Here is a 19,322-nt window from a genome sequence, read left to right on the forward strand (position 1 = left end):
TACATGCCAAAACGTGTTCGTTCAGGACAGTTCAGGACGTTTTAAAATAATATCCCTTGCTTTGCAGTGAGTGACATTGCCCGATTCCTATTTAGTCTATCTGATGTAGTTTAGTAGCTGCAGAAACAGGAGAAAACCCAATAGATACGTACATTAGTTAAGTGCATGACGGCACAGTCACTACTATCTAACGACTACATTAATCGTTCAGAACAATTCATGACGTTTTAAAATAATATCCTTTGCAGTGAGTGACATTGCTTGATTTCTATCTGATGTAGTTTAGTAACTGCAGAAACAGGCGTAAACCCAAATAGGTACGTACGTTAGTTACGTGCATGACGGCACAGTCAATACTATCTAGCGACTACATTAATCCACGACTGTAAAGTGATTACTTTTGTAGATAAAAACGGCCGTAGAAAGGTATTATTTTTGTTACCGCACAAGTACAACGATAGGGCGCCTTACGTTCATAGTTACAGACGGACACTGATACCACTTGTATCGAGGATTGCCAAAGAATGCGTGTTATAGCTCAGTACAAGTCGGAGGATATGTCTGAGGGATTCTGTGTACTGTTCCAGGAGTCTTCTTGATAACGTATTACTTCTCACCCTTTAGTAACCTTTCTTTTCATAAAAGACATTGTGACTTCTTAGTCTGGTGTGTGATATCATCGTCGACTTTTGCAGGTACTAAATAAAGTAACCATTTATTATTTGTCTGCAGTTTATCACGATGGGAAATATAGACAACAGAGAGCAACATTAGACGCCGTGGTCACCTACAAAACTGCAGCGTTTGTACGTTCAGTTTCCTAAGAGAAACAAGGCAGCAGCGACCGATGCCGTAACCTTGGTTAGGAGATGAGAGGAATCTGATGCAAACAAACGCTTTCGCAACGATTAGAGATAGGAAAAAAGAAACGACTTTGGCTCGGCAGTACAACTGTATGTGTTTAGTAAGGAACAGAAGGGTATCAGGAATCTTCAGTGGCCGTTGGACGAAAGTACAGTGGACCGAGGGAAGTTTTACGAAATACAGATTATAAGCGAAACCAGTGCGTCGTTAGGGGATTTCACGCGGTGGAAGTGAAGTTCGGAAAGGAGTCGAGCGTGTGACGATGGCGTTGTGCGACGGCGGCTGCGACCTGGCCAACGCGACGGGGGCGACGGCCGTGGCGGCGGCGGCGGCGGCGGCGGCGAGCGGCAACTGGACGTGCGAGCCGGCGCCCACGCTGACGCGGTCGTCGACGGTGCGCGCGGCCGTGCTGCTGGCGCTGGCGGTGCTCTCGTTGCTAGGCAACGCGGCCACCATCGCTAGCATCCGGCGGCGGCCGACGCGCCAGCCCTCGGCGGTGTACGCGCTCATCCTGCACCTGTCGGCCGCCGACCTGCTGGTGACGGTCTTCTGCATCGCGGGCGAGGCCGCCTGGAGCTACGCCGTGCAGTGGCTGGCCGGCAACGCCGCCTGCAAGCTCTTCAAGTTCGCGCAGGTGTTCAGCCTCTACCTGTCCACCTTCATCCTGGTGCTCATCGGCATCGACCGCTTCGTCGCCGTGCGCTACCCCATGCGCGCGCTCGGCACCGCCAAGCGGCTCAGCCGCCTCATCGCCTTTGTCTGGGTCCTCAGCATGCTGCTCAGCATCCCACAGGTAGGTCGCCGACCGCTAGCAGCTGTACGCCCGCTCTCTAGACCACCGACACTGCTCCTCCGGTACATACAGTGTGGTTACAAAAGTTATGGGGTACCTGCTAATGTCTCGTCGGACCATGTATTGCTCGCTTGAAATGTATGGGCTAAGGTCTGATCAGGGTAGCTCCAGAAAATAGTCGGTAGTTGCCAACCGCAAGGTTGAACGGGTATAATATCTTCGAGTAGGAAGTTCTTTGGTGGTTAAGAGAGCCGGGCGCGTGCAGTAAAAATCCGGGAAGTCGCAGCTAGGTGCCCGGAGGAAGCAGACGTGTGGTGACAGCTGTAAGGTAGGCCGCGCTTACTGCCCCAGACTAAACCTTAGCACGTAAATGAGAGAAGATGTACAGAGTGTTGCAAAAAGGTACGGCCAAACTTTCAGGAAACATCCCTCACACATAAATAAATAAAAGATGTTATGTGGGCATGTGTCCGGAAACGCTTAATTTCCATGTCAGAGATCATTTTAGTTACGTCAGTATGTACTGTACTTCCTCGATTCACCGCCAGTTGGCCCAATTGAAGGAAGATAATGTTGACTTCGGTGCTTGTGTTGACATTTGTGAACGTTTGGGCAGGCATTGTTGGTGATGTCTTGATTGGGCCCCATGTTCTTCCACCTACGCTCAATGGAGCACGTTATCATGATTTCATACGGGATACTCTACCTGTGCTGCTAGAACATGTGCCTTTACAAGTACGACACAACATGTGGTTCATGCACGATGGAGCTCCTGCACATTTCAGTCGAAGTGTTCGTACGCTTCTCAACAACAGATTCGGTGACCGATGGATTGGTAGAGGCGGACCAATTCCATGGCCTCCACGCTCTCCTGACCTCAACCCTCGTGACTTTCGTTTATGGGGGCATTTGAAAGCTCTTGTCTATGCAACGCCGGTACCAAATGTAGAGACTCTTCGTGCTCGTACTGTGCACGGCTGTGATACAATACGCCATTCTCCAGGGCTGCATCAGCGCATCAGGGATTCCGTGCGACGGAGGGTGGATGCATGTATCCTCGCTAACGGAGGACATTTTGAACATTTCCTGAAACAAAGTGTTTGAAGTCACGCTGGTACGTTCTGTTGCTGTGTGTTTCCATTCCATGATTAATGTGATTTGAAGAGAAGTAATAAAATGGGCTCTAACATAGAAAGTAAGCGTTTCCGGACACATGTCCACATAACATATTTTCTTTCTTTGTGTGTGACGAATGTTTCCTGAAAGTTTGGCCGCACCTTTTTGTAACACCCTGTATAATGATTTCAAATTGTTTTTGTTAGATAACATTCAGAGTTAGGATTTGTATGTCCAAGGTTTGACACAGTAAGTGTTTACGGTAGGTTTTGTGTATGAATTAAAATTTTAACAATGTATATATTGAGATCAACATTGTGTTTCTAGCAGCCTGAATCATAATCCAAATCCTTTGCTTAAATTGAATATGAAAATGAGTATTAGAATGAAGTTAGCTACCAATGAAAGATCCAAGTAAACATCAGGGCCAAAAGTTAATTTTCCAGTACCATCTTAATGCCATTGCACAAACGGCATTATTCTCTTAAATTTTATTGCTGAGTCCAATACATGTTGCATTTCTGTCAAAATGGAGGAGTGCAAGAAACAAGTTCACAGACGCAGTCAGATGCAGGTTTGCTGAATAATTAATTTAGAACAATCTTATCAATGCCACTTTCACGTTGTAGTGCAGACACTCGACGTGGCATGGGCTCAGCAGTCGGTCGATATCCGCTGCACAAGTACTGAGTGATGTTGCCTCTATAGCCGCCCAGAGCCGCGGAAGTGTTTCCAGTGCAGGATTTTGTTCACGAACTGTGCTCTCAGATATGTCCAACAAATCTTTGGTAGGATTTGTGTCGGGCGATCTGGGTGGTCAAATCATTCGCTCGGACTGTCCAGAATGTTCTTCAGACCAATCGTGAACATTTTTCCCCAGGTCACATGACGCATTATCATGCATAAGAGTTCCGTAGCTGTTTCGTCTCCATTTAGCTGAACGTAAGGGGGGTAGGACGTCATACAGACCGACTTGGAGCAGGAGAGGCACCACAGGACATTTGAATTTACACTGTCTATACTTTTACAAGTAAATTCATGAAACTTTGCCATCATGACCAGAAAGGATTCAGGATTCATAGTCATAGCAGTGGAAGTTAAAAAAGTAACAAAATAAATTTTTTGACATGTGAAATTTCATCATTTTTTTTCACTTACTATTGGTTGCATTTGTTGCTTTCCTTCATAAGTAAGAGAGATTCTTCGATGAATTTTGCACAACCATACTGAAGGGTGTATGAAACTCCAGAAGTTATTTAATTTATGAAAAACTGAATGAGCTGTTACATTTTAAATTTCATGTTTAGAAAAAAACTCAAATTTTATAGTTAATTATCTCAATTTTTACCACAGTTTTTAGTAGATTTGGAAAATTCTAGAGTTTGATACACCTGTAAGTATGGTTTGTATGCTGTTCAAAATTCATCGAAGAATCTCTCTTACTTATGAAGAAAAGTGTACCTATAGCAACAACTGCATCCAATAGTAAGTGAAAAAATGATGAAATTTCACATGCTAAAAAAAAATTATGTTGTTACTTTTTGAACTTCCACTGCTGTGAGTATGAATTCTAAATCCGTTCTGGTCATGCTGGCAAAGTTTTATGAATTTATTTGAAGAAAATTGTATAGACAGTGGAAATTCAAATGTCCAGTGGTGCCTCTCCTGCTCCAAGTCGGCCCGTTAGACGCCCAACCTCCCTTAAGGGGAGGTTTACTATCTTTGGCCCGAAAAAAGCTTATTCTTTGAGATTTTTTCTCTCGTGATATGTTATAGATATCAATGTCAAATCTGGACAAAATGTTTATTGATATTTCCTCTACAAACTGGATTTTTTCGACCAGAAATGTCGAAGAGCAAAGGCGGAAGTGCCGTCGGAACGAAACAAAATTTCGATGTAGACCTCCACGCGCGGTATGTTACAGGTCAGCCGGCTCGTCTGAAATCAAAGTTGAATTGACGTATTGAGGTATGTAAGATTGTTTAGGAGTTGTACCTCGCTTAAGTTATTTGGACAATAGGAAATAAAAAATTGCAGCCATTTGAAAAAGAATAGGGTTTTTTCATCGATTTTTCGACTTCGTCGGCCAAGTAAAAAAAATTACAGTTGATGGATCGGAATAAATGTGGTACTACTACTAGACAATTTAGTTAGCTTCGTCGGAAACAAAGAATCATGCCAATCGGTTCAGTAGATTTGAAGTTACCATACCGCGCGATAAAAAAAAGTCGTTTAGAGAAAAAAGCTTTTGAGGTTTTGACTACATATAAATGCAATATTATACAACTTACGTTCAATCTGCTATTCCGGGTCCATAAACTAGTCCTTCCTCTTCCGCACACAGGGCGTTCTGCTCGATCTGGGCCATCCTGCACTGCTCCAGAGCCGCTCGTACGACCGATGACAAACGGTTTTCGGCCGCTTGAATCCGGTGGTCGTCCGCATGCTTGGCGAGCTGCGTCGAATAGAGTCCCAGGGTGACGTCCATCGTTGTCATGGTCTTCAGAATTACTCAGTACCTGTCGTTGAAGCTGCTCACTGCCAGGAAAGTTGCAATCTCCACAGTCTTCGCACCAGAATGCATACGCTTGGGAGCTAACCTCCAAACATACCCGTTCAAACTTTCATTTGAATATTGTGAGTTTCCTCCCAAGCACCGGTACAATAACTCGTCCTCCGAAAGAAAAAAAACTGGAGCGTGAAAAAGGCCGATTTCAGGCATGTGCATTTTTTTCAGTTCCGTATTCGGAAAAACCGTTTCAGGGGTGGATTCTACACACTTTTATGGATCCAAAAATACAATTTAAAACAAATCGATTTTTTGATCAAAAAAACGAAAAAACAAAAACGTAAACCTCCCCTTAAACGTGGCCATTCAATGTTCGGTTCAGCTGGACCAGAGGATCCCGTCCATTCCATGTAAACACAGCCCATGCCATTATGAAACAACCACCAGCGTGCGGAGTATCTTGTTGACAGTTTGGGTCCTCTGTTGCGTACGGTCTGCGCCACACTCGAAACCTACCATCAGGTGTTTTCAATTGAATTCCGGACCAGGTCGCGGTTTTCCAGTTGTCTAGGGTCCAATCGATATGCCATCGAGCCCAGGAGATGTGCTGCAAGCGATGTCTTGCTGTCTACAGAACACTCCCTTTGGTCCTCTGCTACCATAGTCCGATAATGCCAGATTTCAACACTCTGTCCTAACAGATACGCTCGTCGTACGTCCCACATTGATTTCTGCGGTTGTTTCACACAGTGTTGCTTGTCTGTTAGCACCGATAACTCCAGGCAAGCGCCACTGCTCTTGGGAGTTAAGTGAAGGCCATCGGCCAGTGCTTTGTCCGTGGTGAGACGTAATGCCTAAAATGTGGAGTTCTTGCCACCGCGGGTCTCGGAATACTCAATTCCCTAACGATTTATGAACTGGAATGTCCCATACGTCTAGCTCCAACTACCATTCCGGGTTCAAAGTCGATTAATTCCCATCGTGCTACAACAATCACGCCGGAAATCTCTTCACATGAATCACCTGAGTACAAATGACAGCTGCACCAACGCACCGCCCTTTCACACCTTGTATATGCATAACTCCCGCCCTCTTACATGTGCATATCGCTGTCCCATGATTTTGTCATTTCAGAGTGTATTCACGGTGTTAATTTTAGCACTACGTCCAAGTATTGCCCTGAATTCGTTCAATGCATTTCTCAGGGGCTAGCGGAAGAAAGTGTTAACTCACGAGAAAGTTATTTAAACACTTTGACTACCAGCCACGTAAACCTTGTTTCTTGGAATGATTTGTCATTATGTCTTATTAACCCCACTACTCAAAATTTTTCATACTAACCTTCTGTCAAAGCCTGAAACTTCTTCTCCTCGATTACACATTTCCATCTTATCTGAATGTTTGGTTTTATTTTCTTACAAGGGGGCTATTCCGAAAATAAGGAACGATCGATCGCGAATTGGAAGAAAGAGTGAAAATCCGATGAAGCTTTACACAGATGTGTTGCACGGCGTCTCTAGCTAGCGTGAAGTCGCTCTTTACAGTTCTGATGGCACAGGCGCGCGTAGAAACTCCTACAAAATAATGTTTCCCGCCAAGTATGAGTGCCTGCCCAGAGATTTTGCCTGATTTCGCGTTACCGGTCATGCAGTTTCCTCTTCATGTATGTTCTCCGCCGCACAATGCAGGGGCAATGAGGAAGCTGCTGCAGCTTTTGCGATGGGAAGTGCATCATACAGCCCGGACTTGGCTCCCTCTGATTTTCATCTCCGCTCAAATGAACCGCTGGCTGTGAAGACAACATTTTGGTACAGGCAAACAGCTGCAGACCAGTGCAGAGAACTGGCAGAAAGCACAGGAGGATGCCTTCTGTGACGAGGGTACTGGAAAGCAGGTACGACATTCTGAGAGGTATCTACGTCAGAGAAGCGGCTATGTAGAGAAGAAGCTGGAAGGTGCAGCTAACAGTTGCAAATAAAACAGGTTTGATTTTTCACTGTGGTTTCCATTTTGCGACCGATCGTTCCTTACTTTCCGAATAGCCTAGTATTTTTAACAAATGTTTGGTTTTGCAAACAGAATAAATTTTACCAAAGCCAAAATAGTTTCCATTTACCTTTCTAGTTGACTTTACTACTTTCAGTAATTGAAAACTTTGAACCTATAACCGCAATTTATTATTTTTTATTTATTTATTTATTGTTCCGTGGGACCAAATTAAGGAGAAGTCTCCATGGTCATGGAACGAGTCAATACATGAAATTATAACACGATATTAGAAACAGATAAAATGAAATATAAAAAAAACATATTTAGGTGACAAGTCGTAAGTTTCAATGAAGAAAATCAACAATGTAACACTGGAATTTGCTTAATTTTTTAGCTCTTCCAGGAGCTCCTCGACAGAATAGAAGGAGTGAGCCATGAGGAAACTCTTCAGTTTAGAATTAAAAGAGTTTGGGCTACTGCTAAGATTTTTGAGTTCTTGTGGTAGCTTATTGAAAATTATAAACTGTTACACCTTTTTTCATATAGTATAATTTTTATGTTTACACGTCTTTTTGCCCATGACTATTTTGCTTTCACTACACTGGTATGATGTGTCTCTTCCTGCAGTCCTTCCTATTTGCCTACAACAAATTAAAAAAATGTATCATGGTTGACAAAATGAAGAAACATCGGGAAAAAAGCAACTTTTCAACGAACGATTTACGAAATAAAAACGAGAAATACTCACTTGAAGATTGACGCAATTCTTTTTCATAACGTCGGGACATTAATCTAAATCGTCCGTAGTGCATCCACACTGTCATCGTAAACAAATTCTTGCTCCAGTTCACGCAAAACTTCGTCTGTGTGTAAACTGAACGAACAGTTGCCGCTCTCCAGCAGCTTGATTTCATACAGCAAACAGCTGTTTTAGAAAATTCAGGCCCCTCGCCAACACAATGCAGACCAACTGAATCATCAATATTTGTGATTTCGTATATACAAAGGGAGAAACCGAAATGTTCTCGTCCCGTCAGTTGATGTGACTGGTAGTTAAGATATTAAGTTATTGCATGTTACAATACCGACAAACTGAATGACATGAACATTAATAAAATAAGACAAACAGTTCAAATAGTAGACATTCTTTCTACCAGTCGTATGGAACACCTTTTCATCTGCATACGGTCTATTCAGAAACACAACAAATACCGTGAGCTGAAGGTTAGCGCTTTGTGGTGGTTCTCTTACCTAAAGCCTGAATGGTTGGGTTGAACTGACAGAAGTCCAGCCTGCAGTTTCAGACCGGTCAGATTCTCTGCAATACCAGTTCCACTAATCTGGCTCGGGTGAAGCGTCCATGAGAAGACGCATAAAAAACCCTGATTAAAGCAGCAGGTTCCGTACGTTAAGTCTTACTGAGGCCATAAGTTTGCATCTGATTGCGTGTTCTCATAGACTTTCTACATTAGACAAAATTACATAGCTCTGGGCATATAATAGCTCCAAGGAACAAACAACTCTCCCTAATACACGTATCAATCCTCTCGTCACGCAAAAGAAAAGACTGTGAATCGGAGACCAAACAAGTCTTACTTACATTCTGAACCCACAGTTACAATCAATGTTCCTCGTGATCTTAACTGTCCTTCCATATGCCAGTTTCAACAGAGATCAAATTCAATCAATTATAATCGGCAGACGCAACAAAAATACACACATCAAAAAAGATTTGGGTCACCCCAGTTCCCAGAAATCCTGAAGATAGACGTTGACAGTGCATATTATATCACAGACACAGTCCCTTTCAATGTTCCTCGTGATCTTAACTGTCCTTCCATATGCCAGTTTCAACAGAGATCAAATTCAATCAATTATAATCGGCAGACGCAACAAAAATACACACATCAAAAAAGATTTGGGTCACCCCAGTTCCCAGAAATCCTGAAGATAGACGTTGACAGTGCATATTATATCACAGACACAGTCCCTTTGACTGTCACTAAACCCGCCTTACCAACAATTAATTTTATATGATCATTCCACTTCAAATCGTTCCGTACGCATACTCCCAGATATTTTACAGAAATAACTGCTACCATTGTTTGTTCTGCTATCATATAATCATACAATAAAGGATCCTTCTTTCTATGTATTCGCAATACATTAAATATGTCTATGCTAAGGATCAGTTGCCACTCCCTGCACCAAGTGCCTATCCGCTGCATATCTTCCTGCATTTCGCTGCAATTTTCTAATGCTGCAACTTCTCTGTATACTACAGCATCATCCGCGAAAAGCCTCATGGAAGTTCCGACACTATCTACTGAGTCATTTACATATATTGTGAAAAGCAATGGTCTCATAACACTCCCCTGTGGCACGCCAGAGGTGACTTTAACGTCTGTAGACGTCTCTCCATTGAGAACAACATGCTGTGTTCTGTTTGCTAAAAACTCTTCAATCCAGCCACACGGTTGGTCTGATATTCCGTAGGCTCTTACTTTGTTTATCAGGTGACAGTGCGAAACTGTATCGAACGTCTTCCAGAAGTCAAGGAAAATGGCATCTACCTGGGAGCCTGTATCTAATACTTTCTGGGTCTTATGAACAAATAAAGCGAGTTGTGTCTCACACGATAGATGTTTCCGGAATCCATGTTGATTCCTACAGAGTAGATTCTGGGTTTCCAGAAATGACATGATACACGAGCAAAAAAAATATTATAAAATTCTACAACAGATCGATGTCAGAGATATAGGCCTATAGTTTTGCGCATCTGCTCGACGACCCTTCTTGAAAACTGGAACTACCTGTGCTCTTTTCCAATCATTTGGAACCTTGTGTTCCTTTAGAGACTTGCGGTACATGGCTTTTACGGGGGGGGGGGGGGGGGGGGGGGGGGGGGGAGGGGGAAGTTCTTTCGCGTACTCTGTGTACAATCGAATCGAATTGGTATCCCGTCAGGTCCAGTGCACTTTCCTCTGTTGAGTGATTTCAGTTGCTTTTCTATTCCTTGGACACTTATTTCGATGTCAGACATTTTTTCGTTCGTGCGAGGATTTAGAGAAGGAACTGCAGTGCGGTCTTCTTCTGTGAAACAACTTTGGACAAAGGTGTTTAGTATTTCAGCTTTACGCGTGTCATCCTCTGTTTGAATGCCATTATCATCCCAGAGTGTCTGGATATGCTGTTTCATCCATTTACTGATTTAACGTAAGACCAGAACTTCCTAGGATTTTCTGTCAAGTCGGTACATAGAATTTTACTTTCAAATTCACTGAACGCCTCACGCATAGCCCTCCTTACGCTAACTTTGACATCGTTTAGCTTCTGTTCGGTTGCGTCCGCATTGTTACTTTGTGCCAGGAAGGGCTCCAGTCATCTCGGAGTGAACCAAAGCGATGTTGTTCGGACGTGGAGGAGATACAGGGAGACAGGAACAGTCGATGACATGCCTCACTCAGGCCGCCCACGGGCTACTAGTGCAATGGATGATCGCTACCCACGGATTATGACTCAGGGAAACCCTGACAGCAACGCCACCATGTAGAATAATGCTTTTCGTGCAGACACAGGATATCGTATTACGAGTCAAACTGTGCGCAATAGGCTGCATGATGCGCAACTTCACTCCCGACGTCTTCGGCGAGGTCCATTTTTGCAACCATGACACCATACAGCGGGGTACAGATGTGCCCAACAACATACCAAATGGACCGCTCAGAACTGGCATCACGTTCTCTTCATCGATGTGTGTCGCATATGCATTCAACCAGACAATCATCGGAGATGTGTTTGTAGACAACCTGGTCAGGGTGAAGGCCTTAGACACCCTGTCCAGCGAGTGCAGCAAGGCGGAGGTTGCCTGCTGCTTTGGGGTGGCGTTATGTGGGGCCGACGTATGCCGCTGGTGGTCATGGAAGACTCCGTAACGGCTGTACGATACGTGAATGCCATTCTCCGACCGATAGTGCAACTCCATCGGCGGCAGCTTGGCGAGAAATTCGTCTTCATGGACGACAATTCGTGCCCTCATCGTACACATCCTGTGAAGGACATCCTTCAGAGTGGCCAGAATGTCTCCAGCCATGAACCCTATCAAACATGCCTGGGATAGATTGAAAAGGGCTGTATATGGACGACGTGACCCACCAACCGCTCTGAGGGATCTATGCCGAATCGCCGCTGAGGAGTGGGACATCTGGACCAACAGTGCCTTGATGAACTTGTGGTAGCATGCCACGATGAATACAAGCATGCATTAATGCAAGAGGACGTGCTACTGGGTATTAGATTAACCGGTGTGTACAGCAATTTGGACCACCACCTCTGAAGGCCTCGCTGTATGGTGGTACAGCATGCAATGTGTGGTTTTCATGAGCAATAAAAAGGGCGGAAATGATGTTTATGTTGGTCTCTATTCCAATTTTATGTACAGGTTCCGGAACTCTCGGAACTGAGGTGATGCAAAACATTTTTTGATGTGTGTGTTAAGTCGGTCAATAATGGTTACAATGCTAAGACTGCGTTTGACAAGTTTTTAGAGAATCTTTTAGCTCAGCCCCGTTTCTGTGCATTCAATGCTGTCCGGTTTATTGCTATGTTGCCTTCAGCCCCGTTATGACTCCTCCGACCAGGATATGTACACTGATATAGTTGGACCGTTACAATTGTCTTCCACCGGCCGCCCTGATAGCTGAACGGCCAGTGTGACGGACTGCCGTCTTAAGGGGCCCTGGTTCGATTCCCGGCTTGGTCGGGGATTTTCTCCGCTCAGGGATTGGGTGTTGTGTTGTCTTCATCATCATTTCATCCCAATCCGGCGCAGGTCGCCCAATGTGGCGTCGAATGTAATAAGACCTGCACCAATGTGGCCGGACCTGCCCCGTAAGGGGCCTCCCAGCCAATGGCGCCAAGCGCTCATTTCCAGTCTTCCGCCGATCCCTTCAACGATGTTACGAAGCTGCTTTGACCATATGATCCGGAACATATTCATTAAAAACTATTTCTTGTTCAGTTCCTTTATGCATCAACATGGAATTTAAGACGTTTGCTATAAAATATTGCATTTTCATTCTTCATTATCGAGTTTTTGCGAAAGCTTTCGACTGTTTCAGTAATGGCTTAAATAATATGGTACTGTGTCAGTTCCCTTTCTTCTCCAAGCGTATCACGATGCGTTTCGAGAATTTACCCCCATTATAAAGAGCAGTTGAATTTTACAGCTGTGTTCTCATGTAATGTCTGCGTTTGTATTTATATCCATCTTTTGCCCTGCCTTAAAACAATTTCAGGATTAATATTTTCAAATTTTGCCGATTTGAGCTGAGACCAGCAGCCTCGTGCAGCACTAACACATACCCCCACAGCACTCGAAAAAGGGAGATAACGTTTATCCTGAGGTCCGCGACTTTTCTTTTGAACTGCCCTTTTATAGATTGAAATTTCCAAATTTATTTAGTTAATTCAGCAGATTAGAATTAGCACATGTTTTTAGGGATCTACATCGATTATCAACTCAGTCCTTAGAACTTGCTGGTTAAATGAATTACATCGAACGTCTTCACACTCTGCATGGAAACGAGTGTCTACATTACAACTTAAAAAATTACTGTTCTGCGTCTCATGACACATATTTTTCCTTCAAATCATATATTACGTTTTTCTCTTTTACTGAATAATATCCTAACTACAGTTCCGATAGCAGTATAATGGCACAGTAAATGAACACCATCTATTTACAATAGCAACGAAACAGAAATACAAATCAATGCTACGCTCTCGCGATTGGAGACTCGCAAAGTGCTTTCATGTGATGGCCAGATCCGGGGACCGTATCTGATTCACGCACGATACATTTCGTTCGGGCGAATTCTCTCGTAGTGAACGCATATTCTGTGTTGTTATTTCCAGGTGTTTCATTATTTGGCACTACACCACAGTAATTAGGCAAAGGAAGTCACGACTTCTGAGAAGCTGCAGTATGAGCAGTTTATTCAGCGACTAAATTCGACAGCGTTATCGTCACTTTGTCAGAGTAACTGAGTCATACCGGCTATACATCAAGAGTCATTGTGAACACCCGCCGTGAATCATTAAAAATTGTGAGCATTCGCATATGCATCTATATTATGTGCATCTGTACGTTGTGTCAAGGGGTAATGTACTCTCAACAAAAAAATGCGAGGTGCTCCGGAACACTACTAAAAAGGACACGTTAAATAAATCACACAAATTTAAACGTTCTCGATTCAACAAAATACCTTCGGATTGAAGTTTCGAGCGACTTAAAGTGGAACCATCACACAGAAAACGATGTGGAGAATGCGAACCGAAGACTACGTTTTATTGGCAGAAATCTTAGAAGATGTAACAGTTTTGCAAAAGAAACTGCCTACACTTCGTGCTTTTGTACTTGGCTGTGGTATTCTAAATTTCTCAATACTGGTTTTTGAAATGTTGTTCGCAGACTTTCGCGGAATAGTTGATATCTGTCCTAAATCGTCTGACAATTCAAGTTTATAGTATTGCCGTAACATTCTACCTTGGCTCAACTATCCTACCAATATTCGTGCTGCCCCTATTCGTATACGTTCAATATCCCCTATTCATCCTATTTGGTATGGTTGCCACACAACTGTGCGATATTCTACGGTAGTTTGCACGTTTTTTTAAGCAATCTCCGCTGAGCATATCCTACACTACTGGCCATTAAAATTGGTACACCACGAACATGGCGTGCTACAGATGTGAAATTTAACCGACAGGAAGAAGCTGCTGTGATATGCAAATCATTAGCTTTTCAGAGCATTCACACAAGGTTGGAGCCGGCAGCGACACCTACAACGTGCTGACGTGAGGAACGTTTGCAACCAATTTCTCATACACGAACAGTACTTGAACGGCGTTGCATGGTGAAACGCTGTTGTGATGCCTCGTGTAAGGAGAATAAATGCGTACCATCACGTTTCCGACTTTGATAAAGGTCGGATTGTAGCCTATCGAGATTGCGGTTTATCGTATCGCGACATTGCTGCTCGTGTTGGTCGAGATCCAATGACTGTTAGCAGACTATGGAATCGGTGGGTTCAGGAGGGTAATACGGAACGCCGTGCTGGATCCCAACGGCCTCGTATCACTAGCAGTCGAGATGGCAGGCATCTTATCCGCATGGCTGTAACGGATCTGCAGCCACGTCTCGATCCCTGAGTCAACAGATGGGGACGTTTGAAAGACAACAACCATCTGCACGAACAGTTAAACGACGTTTGCAGCAGCATGGACTATCAGCTCGGAGACCATGGCTGCGGTTACCTTTGACGCTGCATCTCAGACAGGAGCGCCTGCGATGGTGTACTCAACGACGAACCTGGGTGCACGAATGGCAAAACGTAATTTTTTCGGATGAATCCAGGTTCTGTTTACAGTATCATGATGGTCGCATCCGTGTTTGCCGACATCGCGGTGAACGCACATCGGAAGCGTGTATTTGTCTTCGCCATACTGCCGTTTCACCCCGCGTGATGGTATGGGGTGGCACTGGTTACACGTCTCGGTCACTTCTCGTTCGCATTGACGGCGCTTTGAACAGTGGACGTTACATTTTGGAAGTGTTACGACCCGTGGCTCTACCCTTCATTCGATCCCTGCGAAACCCTACATTTCAGCAGGATAATGCACGACCGCATGTTGCAGGGCCTTTCTGGATACAGAAAATGTTCGACTGCTGCCCTGGCCAGCACATTCTCCAGACCTCTCACCAATTGGAAACGTGTGGTCAATGGTTGCCGAGCAACTGGCTCGTCACTTACGCCAATCACTGCTCTTGATGAACTGTGGTATCGTGTTGAAGCTGCACACGCCACCCAAGCTCTGTTTGACTCAATGGCCAGGCGTATCAAGGCCGTTACTACGGCCAGAGGTGGTTGGTCTGGGTACTGATTTCTCGGGATCTACGCACCCAAATTGCTTGAAAATGTAATCACATGTCAGTTCTAGTATAATATATTTGTCCAATGAATACCCGTTTATCGTCTTCATTTCTTCTTGGTGTAGCAATTTTAATGGCCAGTAGTGTTTCAGGAAGTAATAGCAATGCACTGTGTCAACCACACTGTACGTAAATACGTTACTAATTTCTGAGTGATTCGGTACCAGTGCTATAGTACTATTTTCCTAAAGTATACTTCGCAATAGACAGCTTTACATATTATGGAGTATGAAAAACTGCTTGATGAAAATTTGGTCACCACGCACCCTCGCTTCCCTTCCCAACAGTCACCGATACGTGAGTCTCTTTCTCTACCTTTACCATGTCACTAAATGCCTGTTCATTGCAGGTACTGGTTATGGGGTGAGCACGTTCCCATGTTTTTATGGTATTATGTGTGGTCGGCATTTTGCTGTAAGCTTCTTCCTGCTCGTGCCCTTTAGTGTCAGTTGCGGTAAATTCAGCCGCCAGTGCGCAGATGAAGATCGTGCTTATCGAGCCATTTACACCGACTTAAAACGTTTAATCACTGCATCTGATCCTTGGAAAGGTGGTTGCATTGGGCTGCGGAGACCATTTTGTGTGATGAAAACTTACATGCACGATTCGCGTTGCAGGAATAAGCACAGGGCGGTTTTTTCTTCTCTAGTTTTTCTTTCCGTTTTCTCGTGGTAGCACTGATCGTATCGTGTTGATACGTGGTCGCAGACAGTTTGCTTGCGTCGCTCATCGTGCTGGTGAAGAGGGGAATGGTTAAGCAAAGTGTTTGTTCGAACATAATTTCACCTGTCTGTGTTGTAGCCCTCCTTAAAAGCTGTCGTCTGAATTTAAGAAATGTGACTGCGTTATTTGTTAACTTTTGCATGAAGCAAAGAATTGTGATAACATTAAAATGCGACGAGGTCTGAGTGATTTAAGGTTTTAACTAGTCGTATAGCGTGCGTAGTTACTAAATTTAGTCTTAAAGAAAAGTTTATCGCGCTTAATATTACGTTATTTTGAACTGAAAGGCAATATTCTGCTTGTATTTTCAACTTTCGATCCAGAGGAACATCACCTGCAGTTCTGGAACAAAATGACTGAAACACGCGTTTATGAGATTTATTGTGTGGTTTAATAAAATTAGTGAAGGGACAAAAGTGACAAGATGAATAAGCAAGCTGACGGAATTGCAATGCAGTGGTCACCAAGCTGAAAATCTGGTACAGCACGAAGTGGAAAAATCCGAACAAAATCGAACTCCCGAAGTAACACTTTCCACATCTAGGCTCATCAGGGTTCCGTAGCTCAATATGTGAAAGCGGAACCCTTACAGGGTGACTTTGTCGTCCATCTGTCTGTCTGTCTGTCTGTCTCAGGAACGGATGGAAGCATCTAGTGGAAATTTATGTCACATATTGTGGTCTACGGTCTCTTGACGATACAAAAACGCCGAAGCTTCTTATTCAATGCAATCAAAAGATTTCTATACTCCCAAACTCACTCACTAAACCTACGAGACCTACAATCATGAAATTTGCCACGAAGTAAGGTTTCACGATGAAGAAAAGAAAAAGAAAAATCTGAAAATTCGAAATTTGTAATTACATCAAACGGAAAAAATGATTTTGTCATCCCTTTTCGGACTATGTCTGTTCCTCAGTCTGTTAAATCCCCTTTTTCTCATGAACGGGGGACGCATCAAGCTGAAATTTATGTCACACAGTAATAGCTATGCCGCGCGGGAATAGCCGAACGGTCTCGGGCGCTGCAGTCATGGACTGTGCGGCTGGTTCCGGCGGAGGTTCGAGTCCTCCCTCGGGCATGGCTGTGTGTGTTTGTCCTTAGGATAATTTAGGTTAAGTAGTGTGTAAGCTTTGGGACTGATGACCTTAGCAGTTAAGTCCCATAAGATTTCACACAAATTTGAATTTGAAAAGTAATAGCTATGAACTCTTGGCGGTATAGTAAACGTTAACTTTTAAGTAAATGAAATAACTAGATACGACCATTTATGTAACATGTTTTGATAGAAACTCTTTCATCAAAACCCATAGCATACGGTCCCTTGATGCAGAATCATGATATTTGGCAACAAGCAAAGTTTCACTGTAGACGCCAACGAAAAATCCTTAATTTGTAGTTATATCACAAGACATAAAATCTGTCTATTTTATCGGACTGTGTGTCTGTCCGTCCGTCTATTACGTCCCTTTTTTCTCCGGAACGGTTAGACGTATCAAGCTGAAACTTACGTCACATACAGAAGCCTGCGGTCTCTCGGTGATATAAAAAACGTTAGCTGCTATGTCATTGCAATAAAAAGTTACGGCCATATACGTCACATACTTTGATACTGGCAAACTCACTTATTAAAACTTATGCGTTAGGTTTCCTTGACTCAGAATCATGAAATTTGGCAAGAAGAAAGGTTTTACAGTACAAGTAAAAAGGAAAAGCACGAAAAAATTTTTAATTTGAAATTACATCATACGAAGCAATATTCCATTTGTCATTTATTTTCCGGCTTCAGACTTGAAATTAAAACTTTCTCGGAAGTCTTGGAATCACTGCGATCAATGTCTTGTCAGTGTAACTACTGATAGCCGGCCGACGTGGCCGAGCGGTTCTAGGCGCTTCAGTCCGGACCGCGCTGCTGCTACGGTCGCAGGTTCGAATCCTGCCTCGGACATGGATGTGTATGATGTCCTTAGGTTAGTTAGGTTTAAGTAGTTCTAAGTCTAGGGGACTGATGACCTCAGATGTTAAGTCCCATACTGCTTAGAGCCATTTGAACCATAAACCTTGATAACAGGCAAAAATCGTCCCCATCCTCGATTACCGGAATGGATAAACTGTCTATAGACATAATTAAGTTTCTACGGAAATCTCAATGCGCCAGGCCTACTTGCACCTGGTCAGATTTTTACCTTTAGTTTAAGAGGTAATTTAAAAATTCTGTACGCTTTTCTTCTGACGACTAGCGGCACCCACGTGATGCACGTCAGGATCTATGTTATCATAACTTGATGATGTTGCAACTGTATGTAACTAGCACGATATTAATAACTAACATTTCAATAGACTAAGGAAATTATATATGAAGCTTGAGCAGAAGCCTGCGTAATGCTGTAGCCTACATTTCTATTCTCTTACACAAGTCCGTTACACCTCCCTTTCTTGAAAATTTCAGTCGTTCTCTCTTTTCAGTAATAGAAAGTATCTAATAAGCCCGTACCATTACGTCTCAGTATCTTTGACATAACTGTTGTCAAGAAGATGTTCCCAGTTCAAATATAGTAAATTTCCTTAAAACTGAAAAGCTGTTTTCCACAAATCAACACAGAATTAGAAAGCGTCGTTCGTCAGAAACAGCTGGCCCTTTTCTCACATGATACCCGGCGAACCATGGATGAAGAACAAATGACAGTAGACTTCTTACTCGTAGATTTTCGTAAACTGTTTGACACAGTGACCCAACGCAGACTGTTATCGAAGGTACGATCATACGGATTAGGTTATCAAATATGTGAGCGCGTCGAAGACTCCTACGCTGTCCTAGACGGTGAATCACACTCAAAGACAAGTCAGGCGTGCCCCCGCTCTGATTCTATACATACGTAAATAGTCTGACGGAGAAGGCGAGCATCGACCTGCCCCTGTTTACTGGTGATTTACTGGTAACGCGGCGGTGTACAGAAAGGTATCGTCGTGAAGCCACTGTAGGAGAATACAAGAAGACTTAGACAAAATTTCTAGTTTGTGTTATGAGTACGACCTTGCACTAAACGTAAAAAAAAAAAAAAAATGTTAATGCAGATGAGTAGGAAAAATGATCGCTCAATTTTCGAATACAGCATTTGTAGTGTGATGCTTGACAGAGCCGTGTCGATTAAATGTGTAGGCATAGCGCTGCATAGCGATCTCTCTGGAAAGAGCACCTAAGGACGGTAGTAAGGAAGGCGAGTGGTGGACTGCCTTTTATTGGGAGAATTTTGGGAAAAGTGTAGCTTATATCAAAAGGAAACATCGAACTGAACACTACTGTGATCCATTTTTGAGGACTGCTCGAGTGTTT

At 43.5% G+C, this 19,322-nt stretch overlaps 1 protein-coding gene across 1 annotated transcript in view; it reads left to right on the forward strand.

The window, feature by feature from the left end:
- The first annotated feature begins 1,126 nt into the window (after positions 1-1,126).
- The window catches only part of LOC124805453 (gonadotropin-releasing hormone receptor-like), a 605,403-nt gene continuing 587,207 nt past the window's right edge, over positions 1,127-19,322 (forward strand). The window contains exon 1 of the mRNA XM_047266015.1: positions 1,127-1,657. Coding sequence (XP_047121971.1) covers positions 1,127-1,657 — 531 coding nt within the window. The remainder of the gene's footprint in view (positions 1,658-19,322) is intronic.

Source organism: Schistocerca piceifrons, chromosome 7 (assembly GCF_021461385.2).
Source record: "Schistocerca piceifrons isolate TAMUIC-IGC-003096 chromosome 7, iqSchPice1.1, whole genome shotgun sequence".
NCBI lineage: Eukaryota > Metazoa > Arthropoda > Insecta > Orthoptera > Acrididae > Schistocerca > Schistocerca piceifrons.